At 40.0% G+C, this 20,163-nt stretch overlaps 1 protein-coding gene across 2 annotated transcripts in view; it reads left to right on the forward strand.

Annotated features, from left to right (window-relative positions):
• pacsin1a (protein kinase C and casein kinase substrate in neurons 1a) overlaps positions 1-20,163 on the forward strand; it is a 35,305-nt gene that overhangs the window by 4,802 nt on the left and 10,340 nt on the right. Inside the window, exons 2-3 of one of the 2 annotated variants that reach the window (XM_083919861.1) lie at positions 3,156-3,228; positions 17,870-17,999. In XM_083919861.1, the coding sequence (XP_083775987.1) occupies positions 17,940-17,999 (60 nt within the window). In that variant the 5' untranslated portion in view covers positions 3,156-3,228; positions 17,870-17,939. Of the gene's footprint in view, positions 1-3,155; positions 3,229-12,731; positions 12,867-17,869; positions 18,000-20,163 lie in introns of those variants that run through there. The other variant, XM_083919862.1, reaches the window with a different exon arrangement.

Raw genomic sequence — 20,163 nt, forward strand, 5'->3', positions numbered from 1 at the left:
TTCTCTGAGTGCAGAGGAGAACACACACAAGCTCAGGTCCTATCCGTGTTGAAGATTTATGACATTGGAGATGATCAAAAGCATCCACGGTGCCTTTCACACCACAAAAAGAATCTCATTTTGATTTCCTGTCTGAGAGTGTATTTTAGGCCAAACGCTACAGATATAAACAGAAGTAGGATGCTTTTGCCATTCTATTAATTTTAATATTAATAACGAAACATGTTTTACTGTAAGTTTATTTACAGTGTTGGTAGATAATGTTTTCCACTGAAACAAGTGTGTTTTCATGCTGTGTCACCCCAACATGTCAGTGTTGGACTGAGTCAGTGTGTGTGTCATGATCTTTTGTGTAATTCAAAATGGAGTCTCACTAGTGTACCAGTGGAGGGTATGACATATGTGCTACATCAATACTGGTGCAAATGGTTAGACATCAACGTCAATGAGGTTTTGTTAATGCTGAATGAACCTGTGAATGCAGCATTTTCAGGTCAGTGCTTTGGACACTAGAGGGTGTTTTCCTCACGAACATATTCAGACACACGATATGATGTTGCCTTCTTGACTGGATAATGAAGCAGTTCATCATTGTATGTGTATGCGCTTTCTAGGACTGAAATTATTGATCAGAGAACTTGATAGTGATGTGGGACTAGGTATAATCTTAGATTTTGTGTGACTTATTCTGAAGATCAAAATAAGAGAACAAGTTATTAATAGTTGGTTTATTCTGAAATGTTGTTCTTTTTTTACCGTTAAGAATTTGATAGAATATCTGTTTCGGCTATACCACTGCTGTACTAGAATGTTTTTTTTAAATAACCAAGGCAACAATAACCATTAATTTGTGATAATAACGTCATAATATTCACATTACTGATGACTTTTTATTAAAAATATCTAATTGTGCAAATATTTTGTGAAAGAGAATAGTCAATCCTACAGTATTTTCCCAATATCAAGGTATTTGATCAAGAATATTTTGATATTTGTTTTTTGTTTTTCATTATTACCAAGCCCTATCTGCAACAAACAGTTATTAGACCACTTACTGGTTTGGTCTATGAAGAGTCAAATGTGTTATTTTATCTGACCAACATTCTAAAAGCCAAAGATATTACATTTGTTATTATGCATGATGAAGAAAATGAGCAAGGATTCACATTGAGGAGGCAGGAACTGGAAAAAATGTGCTTTTTTAAACTTATAGTACTAATATACTATACTATACTATACTAATAAATAAGTCTGTAAGTTAAATCAAATAATAGTTTCACCTCTATCAGAAACTGCAGCTAGCTGTTGAATGATTGATGATTTCTTCATTAGGAAACTGCTCATCTGGGTTTTTCAGACTGAACAGTCAGATTAAAAAACACCAGTGTCATAAAGTGACCATGACTCAGCATTTTAACGTGACTTGTGCCTGAATCAGTTGGATGGGGTTGTTGTCAGGCATCCCATGGTGCCTACATCTCTGGTTGCTTCATTGGATGGGTGGGCTGCTTCATCGCAGGTTTTTGCCTGAAATCCAGTCCATCCGTCTGTTAACTAAACTGCTCATCCTGTTCATAAGGTGCAGCAGTAGCATATCCTGGGATACACACACACACACACACACACACACACACACACACAAACACACACACACACACACACACACACACACACACACACACACACACACACACACACACACACACACATTGGGGGTAGGTGGGGTACACCCTGCACAGGAAGAAAGACTGAATCACACTGAATACATGACTCAAAATACAGAGGTTTTAATAACTTTAATTCTTTAATAACTTGTCAGTCACATTACACTCTCAAAGACAGATTAAACTGAACTGGAGTCATTATCACCATATCAACATTCCTCACTCAATGTCTAGCTATTAAGTTTTTTATAGAGCATAGGGCCACAGATTGGACAAGGGTTTATTCCATTGGGAATATTTGAGCTGCTGATTAGGCCACATACAGACTGAAATATCTCTAACTATTTGATGGTGCCATCAAAAATGGCTCAGACATTCACGCCCCTGACTTTTCATCTGACATCATTACCATTATTACAAATACCTGGAAAACTAATAACATTCCCATTAGCTGTACTTTGTGTTTAGTGCTCATTTGCCAATTTTAAAAAGCTATCATGCTAAATTAAGATGGTGCCCATGTTATAAAACATTGCCAAACATGTTGTCATTTTGAGTGTGTTATTACGCTTACATTAGCATTCACCTTTAAAGCAGCATGGATGTTGCCCCTTAGACTTGTTGTTGACTAAAGATGCAGCAGTATAGGTAGGCTGAAGCTTATTAAAACAACTGAATGTGTGTTTTAGTTACAAGAGTAACACACATAGTGATTCGTTTTCGTCCCTTTAGTCCCTAGACACATTGATCGTTATGATACGTTTGATCATGTATGATCATATACATAGCTTACTTCTAATATATTAGGTATCGAATATACTCACATAATACTGTCTGTATAGCCATTTAAAGTTTTGTAATGTGGCTGAGCATTCGTGGTATGATGTTGACACATACTATTTTTATTTTATAAACTGGTGGTGGCGATCCCAGCTGACATTGGCCGTGAGGTGAAGTACAACCTGGACAGGATGCCGGTCTATCACAGGGCACATAGAGACAAACAAAGACAGACAACCATTCACACCTACGGGCAATTTCATCAATTAAACTAACACATGCATGTTTTTGGACTGTGGGAGGGGGAGAACATGCAAACTCCACACAGACGGGCCCCAGACGGGATTCGAACCAGAACCCTCTTGCTGTGAGGCGACAATGCTTACCACCAGACTACCGTGTCGCCCTGGTTTATAATTCTGCCAACTTTTATTATGTAAAACTGCTGGCGTATAAGTGTATAAAGAAACAGATTTACTTGCTTCCCACAGTGTCAGAGTTTACTAATCTCCCCTCGATTGAAATGGCTCAAAACAAAATTCTATTAATCTCTTAATATCTTTCCTCTCTGGCAATATAATTGGTGTTTTGACACATTTTGGTGCTGATTCCATTTATATTCCCATTAAAAGCAATTTAGCAGCACTTAATGTTACTGCTACTTGATGCTCAAAAGAATGACCCCCAACATCTCGTTTTTTATTTCCACAGGTGATCTCCTGCAGGGGACCAACAGCTCTCTCTCTAAGGTTTATGGAAACCTGACCTCCCATTGGTGGAGAAGGTGAGTTGTACCTGTGTGTGTTGTCTGTTCTCCAAAATCAACCTGTTTGCTGGATCCTCAGGTTTGACAGTTGCTCCAGAAGGAACATCTGTGCTTTTTAGGACCTTTTGTTTAATATATAAGGCTAAACACACCATTTGAGGTTATAAATAGGTCAATAATGTTTAATAAGGCTGTTCCAGTCTGTCAGTCAGGTAATTTTGTTTTTTTACAAGACTTTTATATTGAATTGTTCTTCATGTGTTTCACTCTGTGCATGAGCGTGTACTGCATGATTAATATAGAGTATAGGATTACAGCGCTTCTGTAGGGTTGCATTTCAGCTCTCTAGGTACAGTTCATCATATCCACTAATCTGTAGTCTCTCTTGGTCACAATAACAATTAGACTCTCTTAATAATTTCTGTTTTTCTTTAGAGGAGGTTATCTCAGGATTTACCTTTTACTGCCTCACTAAGAGCAGCTCTTACTGTCTCACTGGAGAGAATAATAGCTCAGGAGTGATTATTGATTTCCTCTTTGACGACTTTGTTTTGTGTGCATTATGTCAGAACCTCGCTGCAGCAGGGAGGTGAAGCAGCCCTTTGATGAGCCCAGACTGTTGTTTGTCTATGCAGACAGGCTTATCAGGACATGATGGCCCAGTTCAGTTAGGCTCCTCCAGGGATCCTGTGAAGTTTGGACTGCAAGAGGAAGCTGGGTCAGAAGAATATAGAGTGTTTATACTGTAGGTAAACAAAGTATAATCAAAGGTTTGGCAGGAACTTAAAGGCCCCATGCTGTTAAAAGTGAGATGTTCATATTTTTTTTAAAATATAAAGCAAGTCAAGGTGCTGTCTAAATTCTATAAAAGTATCAAAACACTCAATCCACAGAGAATTGCACACAACCCGTATTCCGAAACTGTGTCTTTAAACGACCCATTAGGACTACTGTACTATGTCACAACTATAATATATATAGGTATAAAGTGCCGTTATAGTGCCGTTAGAGTCATTCCCCGGCTGCAGTGACAGTGCAGAGACCATGGATGTATTATTTAGACCAGGATGTCGGACTGAATATGGCGCCCTGCTATTCAATCTAATGAGAATTACCCACCTGGCACATACGGCAAAAAAGTTTCAGCGCTTCCTGGTTTACTTCTGTTATATGCGGCTCACTGAATCTGCAGGGTCGTGTTTCTCCCACTGGCCCCGCCCACGGGTTCCAGCTTGGCTCATAGACTTTACATTAGGATGAGCTCACAGGTTTTCTTCTCTCATAATCCACCTAGTTTGCAGTTCAAGGTGTCCTGTCAACAGTTTTACAGACATCTCTTATAATGCTGCCCTATAGAGAAAATACTTCAATCAATGATAAAAAAAAGAAGTGAAAAATGAACAGATACAAAGAGCCTGCACTATATAGAGACAAAAGACAGCTCTTATGATACACAGAATCAACAATAACATGGCAACAATCAACAGATAGCATGGGGTTTGAGCTGATACCATAGTACATCTGTAATAAATTGCTATATTTTACAGAATAACACCTGGGTTGATATAAAAGGAAGTTGAAATGTATGCGTTTCAATGAGTTGTGCTCGCAGAATAGCCAGCAATAAAGTTTAAAGAGCAAGCGATCAAATGAAACTAACCATTTCATTTAATTTATGTGTTATTTGTCAGCCACACTTTGCAGCATGGCCTATAAAAATTTTGAAAATAGGATGGAGATATTCTAAATTCTTAAAGTCACATTTAGAATTGATGACTGTTTCTTCCTCGTGCCAGCTGGGAGGTCGTCCAGGCTTAGTGGCTTGTTTATGCCTTCAGGCTGCTTAGCCAAGTCCTACATGGAACCATTTGGAACCAGACGTTAATTTTCTTCCTTCTTTATTGAACAGCTAGCAGCACAAGTTTGGCTGCTGATTAGGCATATCCATCATGCTCCAAGCCAAATTGGCAGTCTTTGCTGTCAAGACTGCTTCAAACAAATACAGGTATGTGCCAATTTGAAGCATAATATAATCTTGAGTTTTTCCTTTTTAAAGTGCGGAGTTAAAGCGTCTTTTCATCTTTTCTAAAAACAAATACAGGCGGTTATGAGAGATTCTCATTTTGTTGTGTATGCAGTCCCTCCTCTCTCTTCCCTCTCATGTACAAAAGCATAGATGCTTGGACTTTCTTCTTTTATTTAACAACCAGTAGCCTAAGTTTGGCTCCTGTTTAGGCATATCCATCATGCTCCAAGCCAAATTGGCTCTTTGTTGTCAAGACTGATTCAGAAAAATGCTACAGGTATATGTCAATTTGAAGCACAATATGGTCTTGAGTTGTTGCTTTTAAGTGCAGAGTTATGTCTCCAAGCGGTCAGATTGTTGAGTTGGCTGTCACTGAAAAGAAGTCCTGGTCCAGTTGTGAATCCAGTCTTGATTTTTGCAACTCAGGTCTGATTTGGGTCCCGGCTCTTTGGTCTCTGGGCATACAGTGGAGTTACTCCAAACGTAAGTGGCCTCTGGGTATTATAGTTGGATATAAATAGGGATGTAAGGTGATTATAGTCTGGGCATTCAGTTGACGTATCTCTGGGCAAACTGGTGGGGTTGTTTGTATTCTATCAGTTTCCTATTATGATCATATTTAACTGTATCTTTGCATCGACACTGTCCAACACACCTTTTAACTTTTTTTAATGTATTGGCCTGTTGAAGACATGTTGAGTTAGATAAGTATTATTTCTGATAACTTGGATGTTGGAGGTCAGCATTTACAAGAGATTTCCAATTAATATAAATGTTTCATCATGCAATCATTGTGGCTCTATGGATTGCAATGTCGACAGACATTTATGATTAGACCATAGGTTACATTATCGGAAATTACGAAGACACATTTATGTCCCACTCAGGAGGAATTGTAACAACTTTTGTGATGGTGACTTTTTTCTTTTGTGCCATCACCAGGGCAAAATATCAATTCTACCATTAATGTATATGACCAGATCCTTGCAAAACTAATGGCATTCCCATCTGTGTCAGCTGTTTGTCGTGCTTAGTGCTAATTAAAAAATGTTAGTATGCTAAAGATGGTGATGGGGAACTCTTAGCCTTTTTAATTGTACTTAAGTCTTCTTTTCAACTTCTTTCAAAAATCATATCTAGCCGAATTTGAGAGATTTTCTTTATGTTGTCTAAACACTCCCTCCTCTCTTTTCCTTCTCATGTTCAAAAGCAAAGATGCATTTTTTTCATCAGGAACATCAGGTTTTCAACTGGTTTTCAAAGTCAGTATGGAATTATTTCATTTATTGGTTACATGTGTCTAAATGTGTTTTATTTACTTTGGAAAATGAACCTAAGGCTATCACTAACCAATCTCACGGGTGTTGATAGGTTTTTAAACAATGAAATATAATCTAGATACACAGTGTATATCCCCTTTTAGTTCAAATAATCTGTAGCTCTCTCTCCTTTTCAATAACTCCACCTCCCACTCTCTCCACTTCTCATAAATTCCTGTACACCCATGTACAGGCGTAGCGTTTGAAGGCAGCCCATCAGTATTCAGTGCAGCATCAGGCAGCTAAATGGTAAGAAGGCAGAGATGTGGTGTGTTTGAAGAGCAGCATTTCCAGAATGACTGTAGCTTTGCCCATTTACTCTCTGCTTGCTCTTTCTCCCTGGACATCAGGAAAAAACTGGACTGGAACCAGAGCCTCCATCCTCTCTACTCCATCTCACAACCACTGCTGCATGTCTGCAGTTCATTCCTTCATCACCACCCATCACAATATGTCTGTCTTACCCTCCTCCGCTTCGCTCTGCCTCTACTGTCCTTCTCTCTCTGCCGTCCCCCTCTGCCATCCCCCGGCCATTTTTTCCCCCCAGTCTTCACTGTCACCAGGAGGCTTGTGGCAAGAGGCTTGATAGTTATATAACCACTGCAGCAGCGCTCGGGACACTGTTAAATCACAACTCGGTGGCAAATATGTGTATGTGTTTATAGGTGGGGCCTGTTGTACGATGTATGTTTCTGCTCAACGGCAACATTTAGTCTCCTTCTGTCTTCCTCACTGTCCCTCTGTTTGTTTCCAGCTGTCTGGGATCTCTCACTGTCTATCTGTTCTTGAAGAAGGGTTTTAGTATATATCCTCACAAAGTGACTGGCATGGATGGTTCAACAGAGTAACTAGTTAGAGCTAGTGGCTCTTTGAGACTGTACTCAGGCACAGCTGTGTTTTAACATGCTAACATGCTTAAAAAATACTAACATGTGGATTTTAGTAGACATGTTTACCATCGCAGGCTACATCCACACACTACTACAGCATTTCCGAAACCTCTAAAACAGAGAGAGGACAAGATGCTGGGCCTGTTTTAGCTTAAAAACTTGAGGGTTACGTTTTAATCTGGACTGGCAGACGAGGATACCTTTTGGAAACAATGACTCAGACACACATATCAGTCTCGTTAGTTAGGTAGGCCGACATTGTGTGGGTACTCCTTTCACTTTTCCATGGCTTCTGGCGATAGACAATGCTCCCATACTGTTTTAATATGATGTTGTACACTGTTTGCAACAACTCCCCAAGTCGTGTTTTCCACCGCCTTTAACAGTCCAACCTCGTCGTTGGTCCAAGCAAAAGATGAGGATGGTTTTCTCTTGCAGAGTGACTTTAGACAATCTTGATAGGATTTGAGTTTTCAGGCATGTTAATATGTACACAGATTCTTTCTTCTATGGAGCTAAAACATTTATATGAATGGAGAACGTTTTGCGATTTGCTGTTTCCCACTTTTTTAATTCTGTTTGAAACATGTAACTACTTAGTCTTGTATCTTTGACTTTTGTCACAGTGCCTTTGTGTTTAGCTTGTGCTGATGGTTCAACAGTTTTATGCCCATTCAAAAGTTAGAAAAACAGCCAATAATCAAACTTTTTCCCTACAGATGTTAAATATAATGTTTACCTCCTCCTTTACCTTATCCCTGGAATACTGAAACCTTATGACACTTCCCTTGTTATTCTTCTGTAGGAACTTACTTTTCAAGTAGGCTGTATCATAGTAAATACTCTCCTTAACTGCACATGAACCCTTCTTTGACATGACTGGACGAGCACACATTGCCCACTGGCCTGTCATTGGTGTTCTGAAAGCTGTTTTAGAAATCAAAGCTCTCCTATGAACTAAGATACTCTAAATTAACAGCTGTTAAGTCACGCTTCAAGTACTGTAAACACTGTGTAGATTGTAGATATAATCAGGAACAAGGTTAGAGAGACAGTGAGTCGTGTCCTGACTAAAGCTCATTGATTCATCTGGCTGAAGGGCTCATTTAATTCTCAGTAGGCGTCTTACAGCCTTCAGCAGGTATTACTATCAAATTTGTTCTTACATTGTTTTTTAGATGAAATCAGGTGAAATGTGCAGGGCCATACTAACTGCAGACAGAAAACCTTCCTTGCTCAAGAAGGGAAGGACAGAAGAGAAACGGAGACAGAAACAGCTCAGTCATTTTGTATATCGGCAGTATCACTCAGTTAATAGGCAAACTCACCATTAAGTCTTTAATGTCGAGCAATCCACCACTTGGTCCAGATGAAGACAACTATTAGGTTGATTGCCATGAAATTTGGTACATTTATGGTCCCCAGAGGATAAAGAATACTGATTTGTTGACTCCCCTGACTTTCTCTCAAGCACCACCAGTGCTATTTCCATGAAATGTGGTGCAGAGAATTATGCCCTCCTCAGGATGAATTGTCAATTTTGTTATAGTGCCATTATCAAATAAACATTCCAATCACCCTGAACTGTACTTTTTGCTAATTATCGAATGACAACTAAATGACAACTTGACTAAGAAGCATGTCAACATTGTGACGTTAACATGTTGCTCAAACGTTTCACAGAGCTGCTAGCAGGTCTGTGTAGTCTCTTGGTAAGTGATCCTGAATGGAGTATATACTGTACATGTAGGTTGGCTGTTTTATTTTCACATTATTATACAGTTCTCCATGTCTCTGAGCCAAATATTTTAAAAAACAAAGTCAGTGGTATGATTCTCTGTCTCTTATTAGTTTGTTTGATTTTTTAAAATTATTATTACATTATTTTAGCCTGGTCCTAGTCTTTGTATACATTCAGGTGGCAACATGTAGTCTAAAAGCCAGTTTCATGCCAGGCCATTACCTCACCGCTCTGGTGACATTTGATACTCCTTGTATTAAAACAGATATTGGAGAGCGTTCCAACTGTTTTACGGGCATCAGAGGACAGGCAGCATGCTCAGTCCCTACCAGCAACATATGACCTGTAGGTGACCATGACCACTGACCTCCCTGTGGGGTGGGGTAAGAGAAAGAGAACATTTCCCCACAGAATTAAATGAAATATCATCTTTTGTTATTTACATCTCAGTGCTGGTGAAATAGTGTGTGGTCGGTTGTTCTGGGAACAAGGTAATAGCACACGTGACACAAAATAGATATTGATTGAAAATTTTCAGGAGGACACACACAATACACAGCTATGATGCAGAAACTTGGTTCATGTGCAGCCACCCAGAGCACCCCTGGAAGCATTCATAATCAGATAGCTGAGTCATCCTGCGCTTGTTTGCTTGAAATCAGGACCCACACAGTTAGCCTGCTCAGGCAAAAGGCCTTTTTGGACAGGTGTCTACTTAAAATACATGGCAGATCATTATATAGGGACATTACAGATATGACTGAAATGTGTGCTTGATCCATAGCTGTTCTTCTGTAAAGAAAACCTATTCATCTGCAGAATATCTGATGAGTTTGATGTTGGAGACGGATTGAAAGTGACATCTTGCTGCAGGTTATAAGAGTCCCTCCCTCATCCATTTATGTAGGCACTGGTGGAATACAACTAACTAGATACTAGTACTAGTACAGATTTGACCAAAGACTGCATAATACGAACGTAGCCTCTGTGATGTCACCCATAAGTTTTTTGAAGAGCTAAAATTAATCTCAAAGTGGGTGACGTTGCCACCTTGTTGTGCCTGATGCTACCTGCTTCCGGCTAAACCAAAAATGGGCAAAGGGGTAGAGTGTGGATAGAGCCTACAGTCCTTGCCAGCCACCTTTAACAACACACACCTGTCACTCAAAGAGGCCATGCACTTAATTATGCATCATTTTAAGCCTTAATATAAACAAACCGGTGAGTTATGTGAAAATTCACTCCCCCTACAGTTGTTATGAACAGGGAAGTTAGCTACAGAGACCGAATGGGTCTATGGGGATTGGCACACTTTTGGAGCCAGGCTGAAATGGACATTCGACGAACTGCATTTTGGTACTTCCAGTTGGCTTCATTTTTCAGCCCCCGGTGGTTGCCGCTTGGTTGTGACATACTTGTTTTCTTCAGGTTTACATTGAGCATTTCCTTACCATAGAAAACCACACATGAAGCCTATATATCTTCCACACTCGTATCAGTTTTCTACTTGTTTAGCTCATCACATGGTTCTTGAGAATAAAAATAAAAAAAGTGTCTACATACACAACTGTTTCAGGGGCCTCTGTTGGTTTGGCTAGTGGTTAGCTGATGGAGGAGGGGGGAAAAGAAAAGGATTGTTTTCTCCCCCCCAAATTCTGTTGCAGACTCGTTGTTTGGTTCAACCAAATTTGACTCTCCTACTCCGTGCCTCAGCGAGCAGCGAAGAGAGCTCACAGCGCTACACGTTCATCTGATAAATACAACACAAGACCACCCTTCACCCTCCTTGGTTTTTCCTTCACTTCCCCCCCTGTCTCTACTGCTCTGCGTCTTTTTTATCTGGCTCAGATGACTGCATCTTCTTTTGAATGACTTCCCCTCTTGTGTACTTGTGTATGTGGTGGTGCATGCGCATACTCGAGGTACGTCCCTTGAGTCGACTGTCGGATGGACAGCTGACTCTGCGTCACACAACCAGCCTTCTTGCTGCTGTCCAAAGCATCAGTCACATGGGTAGTTTAATGACAGCCTGGGCTGTTTCAGCGTGTGTGAAGTCTGCACAAAGCAACTCTGTCTCCCAGCAACATTCAACAGCCTGCTTATTCGATGCTGCACTGTAAGATGAATCACATCTCTGTCTTGATGTGTTTCGCTGCCATTGTTGCTCTATAGGCTCTCTCTATTCTACTCAGGAACGGTCTGGCTGTCTGAGCAGCTCCACGCTTCATCCTGAGCTTGCTGCACCTCCTCCCAGCCCTCATCTCTCCTTCTCCCTCACCTCTTCTCCTGTCACGTCTCGCCCTGCCTCTCTCTCAATCTCCATCTCGCCTCCCCTCTCCTTCTCCTCCCTGCCGCTGTTGTCTCGCTCGGTTTCTCTCTGTCACTCTCTCCTTGCTCATATCTCAATGAAAGACCTCCCTCCGTCTTTTTCCTTGTATGTCCTCTTTTACTCAGTCATAAGAGGAGGACATGCTGTGCTTATCAAACATAACCCACAAATTCACAGGATGCATTGCAAACCAACTGTAGTAAAAGATCAACTGAGGGCTTTAAGTAGAGTGATCAACATATCATATTAATTTTAATTGCAGTCACAGTTGATTTGTTTTGATTATCTTTATTGATTTAAAGAGAAAAAAACACTTAATTAGGTTTTTGGTCAGCGGCTTCTTTGAATTGCTGTTGTCTAATCAGTCAAGAGACAGTGAGTGCTTGCTAATGTGCTGGAGTAAAGTTAGTTCATCTCTCTGAAATCTTCTTACGGTAACAAGCTTACATGTTCGTTGTGGTTCCCGTTCAGTCCTTTGAAAGGCTTGTCAAAACTGGACCTTGTGACCATGCCAGGAACACTTGTTTATCCTGGCTCAGGGGTTCCCTTTAACTCTCAAAACGCATTCATTTGTGTCATCAGGTAACTGCAGTTGAGTTGTGTTTCTGTGAACTGTAAACTCAAAATCTGTAGGCAACAGAGCCGGATATGGGCTGCGTAAGCATGCTTTGGTTGCATGTTTGTAAACAGTCAATGTGGAGAGTGAAAGAGGTGGTACACATTGGTAGAACCCATGGGCTTGTGTGATGATGGTTTAGCTTTTCATTAACTGTACAAGTTTGTTAACATGTAGAAACAAACTTGTGTGTGCTTCTATCATGCCAGTAAATAGGATTGTTACCATGCTGTACCAGCATGTTTTTTTTAAATAACCAAGGCACCAACCTTTGATATGCACTGCCCTCTACCAACTTGCAGCCGGTGCACAGCAGTTTCCCTCAGGTTAAATAGTTTTATCTTATCTACAAATATCATAATTACAGTTTAATAATAACGTTCCTCTCTCCACTTTTTGTTATTCAGTCTAACTCCTCCTCCTCCACTTCTTTGCTCTTCTTCCTAGCTCACACCCTCCCCCTCTAAAGCTATTCAAGTGGCACACTGTAGGATTATCCCTCTGCCTCTGAGGCATGCTGGTTTGGTCAGTCTTACCGTCCTCTCTGGATTCACTTCGGCCACAGAGGTCAAAGCTGCAAATATGAAATTTGCCACATATTAATATTTCCGAGTGCCATATGAAGGAAACATTTGGACTGCTAATCCATACGCCAGCAAGGAGTCTTTTTAAGGAGTTGTGTTTGATTTCATATTTCGAGATTGTTTTTCTTTTTCAATGATGGAGCCAACCGTGGTAAGTGACTGTGCACAAGAATGTTGAGTTGCTTACAAATGTGCAAAGTTTGAATTTTAGTATTTTGTCAGCTTCAGGCAACAATACCGCCTCCGCAATCCCAACAGATTCCTAAAAGACTTTCAATTACAAAACAGGACTCTTTGACAGCAAATTTTGTGGTCAGTGAGTGGGTAGTACCGAAAGATACACCCAAATGGATTACTGTGTCTTGTACAGACCTACTTATGTATGCAATGGGTCTTTTCTTGCGTTGTACACAAGCCTATTCCAATATTTGCTCCCTTATATATCATCCTGACGTATATTAGAAAAGAGTTCTCCGTCTTCACTACCTCCTCACCAGTTATATACATCGGGAATGGGAGGTGTGTTTACAGTCACTGAGGTGGATTGACCTCAATAGCTTTGATTATTAGCCCCTATCCACAATGCAATCTTCCACAACGGACCCATCTTAAGATTCTTCTGTGATGTGTTCTCGCTACAGAATGATTTGACTATGCTCTAGTTTGAGATTGTTGTTTTAAGAAAATGTGTGCCGCCATCTGGGAATCATGGGGTTAATCCAAGTTCTTTCTGGACATCATTAAGCGTGTGTTGGTTTAAGTGTGTGAGTTTTGGTTAAACTAAGCCTCTGGATGCGTTGGTTTTTGTTGTGAGCTGGGATTCTGGCATCGTGCCGCAGCTTAACTGGCTTTGATGTCACCAGGTATTGTAGTCACGGTTGCAGAAGCTAATTGGACGACTGGATAGATGGACTGGTGGCTGGACCAATGGTGTTTGTTTGTTGCTGATATTAAGACATGCTACTTTAGGGCTGTTTAGCTGCACAGGGCCTTCTTGCATCACATTTCTGTGTCATATAATTTTCAGTGGGTTTTTTTTGTTTTTGTTTTTTTTCTTCAAAACATTCTTCAACTAAATATAAACACTTTTTTAAACAAATGGATATAGGTCAAAGGGTGTGTTAAACTTCTGATTTTATGTTTGTGTCTGTAGCGCCTAAGACCAATCTCACCAAGTGGAAGCAAAGCTGAGCAAATTTGTTTTTTGAATTTTTAGTAAGTGCAAACAGAGTAGCCACAAGTTCTAAAAAACGAAAAACAGAGTAAAGCAAATACGAGCCAGTTTGTTTAACAAATCTATCAACACCTTAACACACATATTATATCAAAACACATGCTCAGGACCTCCAGGCTCCAACTCAGTAAATAGTCCAACTGGGCAGTTTGCCAGAATGTTGTTTTTTAAAGCAAGGTCAACATTTCTGAGAAATATGCTTATTTGTTTTCTTGTCAAGAGTTAGATGAGAAGATCAATACCACTCTCATGTCTGTATGGTAAATTTGAGGCGGTAGCCAGCTGCTAGTTAGCATCACTTTGGTCTCTGTACGGATTGAACAAGATGTGCCAATGAGTGATCTTTAGAGGTGCTGGTTGGTAGATTTTGTTATCTTCAAACAGACACAAACTTTAGGTGAGTGGAGTGAATACGCATATTTACCAATACGTCAAACTCTTTTCATAACTAAGTTGACCAATCATATATATATATATATATATATATATATATATATATATATATATATATATATACAGTATATATACACACACACACACACATATATATATATATGAATGTATATATATGGCCTCAGCAACTGAATAACATAATTCAACATAAATAATAACCATTATTAAGTGTGCATAGCGGCACGCTATAAGTCTGCCGCCTGTTAACGACACCAGCAAATTATTTGAGATTCTAATTCTGCATGTCAGCAAGGAGATTGTCTGAATGGGCCGCCATGGGCAGGTAGCTAGGCTAAGGTAACTAACATGTTTAGGTGGTAGGTCATGTTCGGCATGGATGAATGATAGGCGAAGTTTCTCTTGCAAAGTTTGCACGTGACCTTGGGGTTATCCTTGTTCTTTTCAAAGGGATCCCATATTTTAGACGTTAGTTTCCCGACATAATTGGCCATTAATTATTAACTGTCTAACCCAGACTAACAGCCAAGGAAGCTGCCTGCGGTGTTAAAAAAACAAACACTGACACGTGTCACGACCTCTTGTATCTGGCCCCTCAAATCAAAAGCCCCCCAGGCTTCACTTGACTTTTTGACAAGAAACGGCTCTAAAGGTTTTTTCCTGCGACCAAACCAATGAAATTTTGTCTGCTAAAGATTTTTGATCTTTGGTCGACCAGTGCTTGGACTATTTTGGGGCAGCCCTAGTCACTGTTTTAAACATGTCGTTAAAGTTATAAATTGAAACACAACTACTTTGTTAGGTTGAGAGAAAGATCATGGTTTGGGTGAAAATAAGTATGTTTTTTTATCCCGGGTAAAATCCTGTCTTTTTTTGTCCCATCCACCCATCCTGACCTCTTCCCTATGCTGACTTCCACATGCTTGGATTAGAAACATACTTATAATACACCAAAGACTAACATCATGCGCAAAATCGCTTTAAACGTAATTGAAAAGGTAGTTTTGTTGTATGAGAATGCAATTTTTAGTTGACAGGACTGGAGGGATACTGAGGGGATGTAGATATGTATTCATATAGAATTGGACTTGTATATTTTGGCTACACTGCACTTTATAGGTAATGATAGAGATTGAAAGCCCCAATTGTCTTTGATTCAGACACTGATGGTAAAACCGCCAAATCATCAAATAATTCTTTGGTATTCTCTGTCGCACACTCTTGAAATAACCAGTGCCTGAAGGCCTCGACAGTTAGGAACCCCCAGCCTGGTGTGACGGCTGGTAACAGTAACCGAGGCCTTTGATAAAATACAGCTTGCAGAGACACTGAGTGAGCAGGAAGAGATTGGCCGTTCTGCAGCTGAAACCAGAACCAATCCCACTGGGTACGAATGTTCCCCTGATAACATATTTTAATAAAACAGTGTGTTGCAGCAGCTGCTCCTAAAAATACTTTCCCTTCATAAGCTGACCCTGTTGTCTCTTTATTTTTCTCACAAGGACAATTATGTTGTTATATCGTGTATAAGGAGAGTGAGGTCAGGCCAGTTCAAATTGAGCCTAACACAGAGAGTCATTTTTCATGACTCATTCCAGGGATGAAGGATGTTGCAGGAATTAGTTTGCACTTGACTGCAGAAGGAAGTTGAAGGATGACACAGGCAGTGCACTGGTAATATTTGAACAAAATACTCCTTGTGCTGCAGCAGACTGTAGAGTGCAGACTCAGCTTCTTATCTGAAATGGCCACCAGTCATCCTTCATCTGCATGGACCTCTGTCTAGCACGACTAACTAACACTTCATGTGCATTGTACACACCGGGAATCAATCAATTATTGCACCGTGCCCTTAATAACATTTTACAAAACTCGTTATCATTATAATTAAAAGCTATAATAAAGTTTTGCACTGGGCCTTGTGCAGAAGTAGATAATAACCACAATCAACTGCGGTTGATAGTTAAGACCAAGAAACCATGTCAGAGCGGGAACGTTATCAACAGAACCTCATTCTTATTACTAGACACACACAATTATTGTATTGTCATATTGTTTGTTGCAGTGCTATGAAGAGCTCTCTGTCAAGGGAAAGCCATTAGTCATGTGAGCAAAATGAATTAGGCTTCAAACATAGTTCAATACCGTTAAAGCATCTTGCTGTCTCTTCTGTTTTAACCATGGTGGTAAGATATCGACCAGACGTCAAACAAATAAATATAAATCACCTAAACGCTGGAGGAAATCGAGCAGGAACTGTATTCTGTATGGTTCACAAAGTAATAAAGTGATTAAATCACATCCTTCAAGGACATCTTTAAGTGTAAAAATAGAGGTGTGGATCTTGTATCTGTGTATTTGTTATCCGTTCTAGTTTAAGGTGTCACAAAAAAGGGTTTTCCTTAAATGTGTAATGAACAGCTTAGGAGAAAATTTTTTTTTTGGTTAATGGTGCAAGCTGACACAAAATTAAATCAAGATTTTACATTTTTTTACAACAGTAATAGTAATGATTGTGGAAGTAACACGATTCTATGTTTACACACAAGTTAAATTCTGCTGCTGTGCACAGTGTAGCATGTGTACTTTGTCGGGCTGTTCTCATTCACATTTCTTAATTATACTTGTGAAAAGTAATGCACTGTTTAATTCGTATATGATCCACGTAATTGTGAGGCAGGACGAGGAAGTCAGGCAATGTAGTACAAAGAGCGATAAAGTCTGCATAGGGAGGAGGACGGGGTGGATGGGTCAACAAACACAGGACTTTCACCTAGGAGACCTCTGTTCGTGACTGTGTCCTGAGTGGATGCAAAAGTCCACACTGACTTTTTTTTTTTACAGAACTTACACACTTAACTAACGGGACATACGCAAGTTATTTGACAAACGTAGTTATTCTTACCCAAATCACAATCTTTTCCTATACCTAACCAAGTTGTTGTGTGGCCTAAACAGGTTCTGCAGTACAGGGGCTCACACAGGGGCACTGATCGCTGGTGGACATCCATAAGATAGTTCATGAAAAATGATGCATAACTTTTTGTAAGATATCATATGAACCACTGTATGAGGGTGCAATGGCTTTGTATATATGTATCTGTGTGCTGTCCAACTATCTCTCAGAAGTAATGTGTCAAAAGAAAGTATTTGCGCAATGGAAGGATTCAGGGTCGGGGCTGCGTGATGGCTGTGACGCTCCATTCTCCCTGGTATCTTATCTAGGACACGCAAATATAAGATGCCCCCTCTCATCCCTTAGGGCACGATGCTGTATGCATGGCATGGCGGAGGACACTATTTATATCTCATTATTATAAACGTCTGAAATAGAAGCCCTCACACTGAAAGGTTTACTCCACTTGCCAGGGAAAATGACTACATTGCTTCTCCTCACTGTTACATAGAGCTTCTAAAGTCTGCTCATGCACATCCACTGTACTTCTTTGTCCCTGTATTTGTGTGATGTCACTGTCTCACTTTGTTGTTGTTCTGTTTGTGTCTTTCAGTGCATGAGGAACCGAGGTCTGCTGCAGAGGACAGGTTTAGTCATTAGAGTGCTTTGCCACATCCAGGAAAATGTCTGGCTCCTACGATGAATGTGCAGGTGCTGACGACACCATGGACAGCTTCTGGGAGGTACAGGCCAAACTGTCATGTGTGTTCTGATAGGTTTGAAACCTCCAACCCAAGCCCTTACCCTTTTCTTTGTTTTGTACTGATGAAGCTTCTGAAGCCCAGCAGAGACTCCACAGAAACTGTGAAAATGAGATCAGTGTTTTTACAGGAAAATCGAAAAAAAAGTGTCTGTATTTTTGCTTAAAAAAGAGTTTTATTAAGTTAAAGTACACATGCTATAACTAGTCTTTGTGTTAACAAGAGTACAATACATACCACTTGTCAGTTGTGTCAATAGCATACTGGTTTGACACATTCAGCTTTGTGTCAAACAGGGAAGGAAAGAAAATAGAGAGCATGTCATTTTAGTACAATAATATAATGTGTTTCCAGTGTTTTGGTTAATGAAGCCCATTCCTGCCAGGAACGAAAAATGCATTAAAGTTTGAAACGATAAGAACAAACATGCTCATGGTTTGTCAAAAGTATGAGCTACAATTTCAAATAAATTGGACTTTTGTAGCTTTAGCTCAACTTATTTTTTGCTGTAAATGGGCTTCCATCATTTACTTCAACTATTTGGACAAACTAAAGGGATTTCACAATAAATACACTCTTGATTTGTGTGCCAAATGTGAACCTGCTACAGACACATCTTCAACTAATAATTTCTTGTTTAAGAGAATGTTGCAGTACTATTTTGTCAGTACATATATCATAGATTATATTTCCTGTGATGTGTCCTACGATGATACAACAAATATGAGCATCATACGAGTTGAATCCATCCTCACTTCTTGTGCTGAGATGCAATGTGAGTGCTTTTTACCCGCACCCAAATTAGCGTTAATGAATTCCCCCAGTACAGAGTCTTCTTTGTATCATGGCTCTTAGCCACGGCGACAGAGACAAAGAGCCTCAGTCATCAGTCGCTCTAAGGCGGCCTTTCACCACATGCACCTGCCTATAGCATCTGTATACTACCAACACAGCTCAGGTCAGCTCGTGGTTTATAAATGCCAGAAAAACACTTAATTCTCAGGTTTTCTCATTAGAAGCATTGATATTTGATACAGCTGGGCTGAGAAGCGCAGACAAACTCAACAAAAAACATGAAATTAGTGATTTCATATGTAGAACCAGTCCACCTGCATGTTGTTGTAGGTGTCACTTGGCAATTTGTCACACAGGCCAAAACTCATACCGTCACACACCTGTCTCACTGCCTCCCTGCAGCTCTCTTATCTCAAACAGTAACTGCACGTGCATGCTTGTGTCAGGACCAATCACAGTGAACACACCACACAGGCTCTTCACGAGTTATGTGTGTGAAGATGTAAACAACTGTATGTATTTACAGCGTAAACACATGCAGCCTGTGGTTTCTATGTATTTCCGTTTCTACTTCGACGTCTATCCCTGAGAATCTGTCCGCCTGAATTACACCACTCAAGAGGATTAAAGCAGTCACACACAGATACACACACACACACACACACACACACACACACACACACACACACACACACAATAACAAGCCCATGTCATTGCATAACTACACATGCACAGGCACGAGCACCCCCCTCCCCCACTACCCTCCCTTCATCATGCACCATGAGCTCACGCCCCCTGCAGGCACTGAAGAGGCGGAGCTACGCGGTCTGGCACTGATCTTTTAAGGCAGTATCACTTAAGGTGGCGAGATGTAAAAGAAAAGGCAGTTAAATAATTGTGGAATAGAGGATTATAAATGAATAGGGCTGAAGTTCTTTCTTGTATGGATTTAAAATGGATAAAAAATATTGTAGCAAACTTTATATTTCAGGAAATACATAGAGATACAGTATGCTTAAAAATATCATAATAATCAAATATCATCAATAATACCAGTGCAAATGAAGTGAAAAGGAAAAGGACATTGAAATTATGACACAGACCTCTGTTTAAAATGTAGATATGGTGGTGACCTTTTTGTTTTAAATAACTTTTAGAGCTAAACCTTGTTAAAGCCGCCTGTTTATTTATATTTACATGAACTTTGTATTTCTAAAATGTTATTTATTTATTACTTTATTCTCTGTCAATCAAATGAGTTATAATCTACAGATGCCTAGAATCAGTTAGGCCACAAGCGCCTGTCAGAGTGTGGTTTTTTTTTTTTTTGGGGGGGGGGGGGGGGGGGTAT

Source organism: Echiichthys vipera (assembly GCF_963691815.1).
Source record: "Echiichthys vipera genome assembly, chromosome: 9".
NCBI classification, from domain to species: Eukaryota; Metazoa; Chordata; class Actinopteri; order Perciformes; family Trachinidae; genus Echiichthys; species Echiichthys vipera.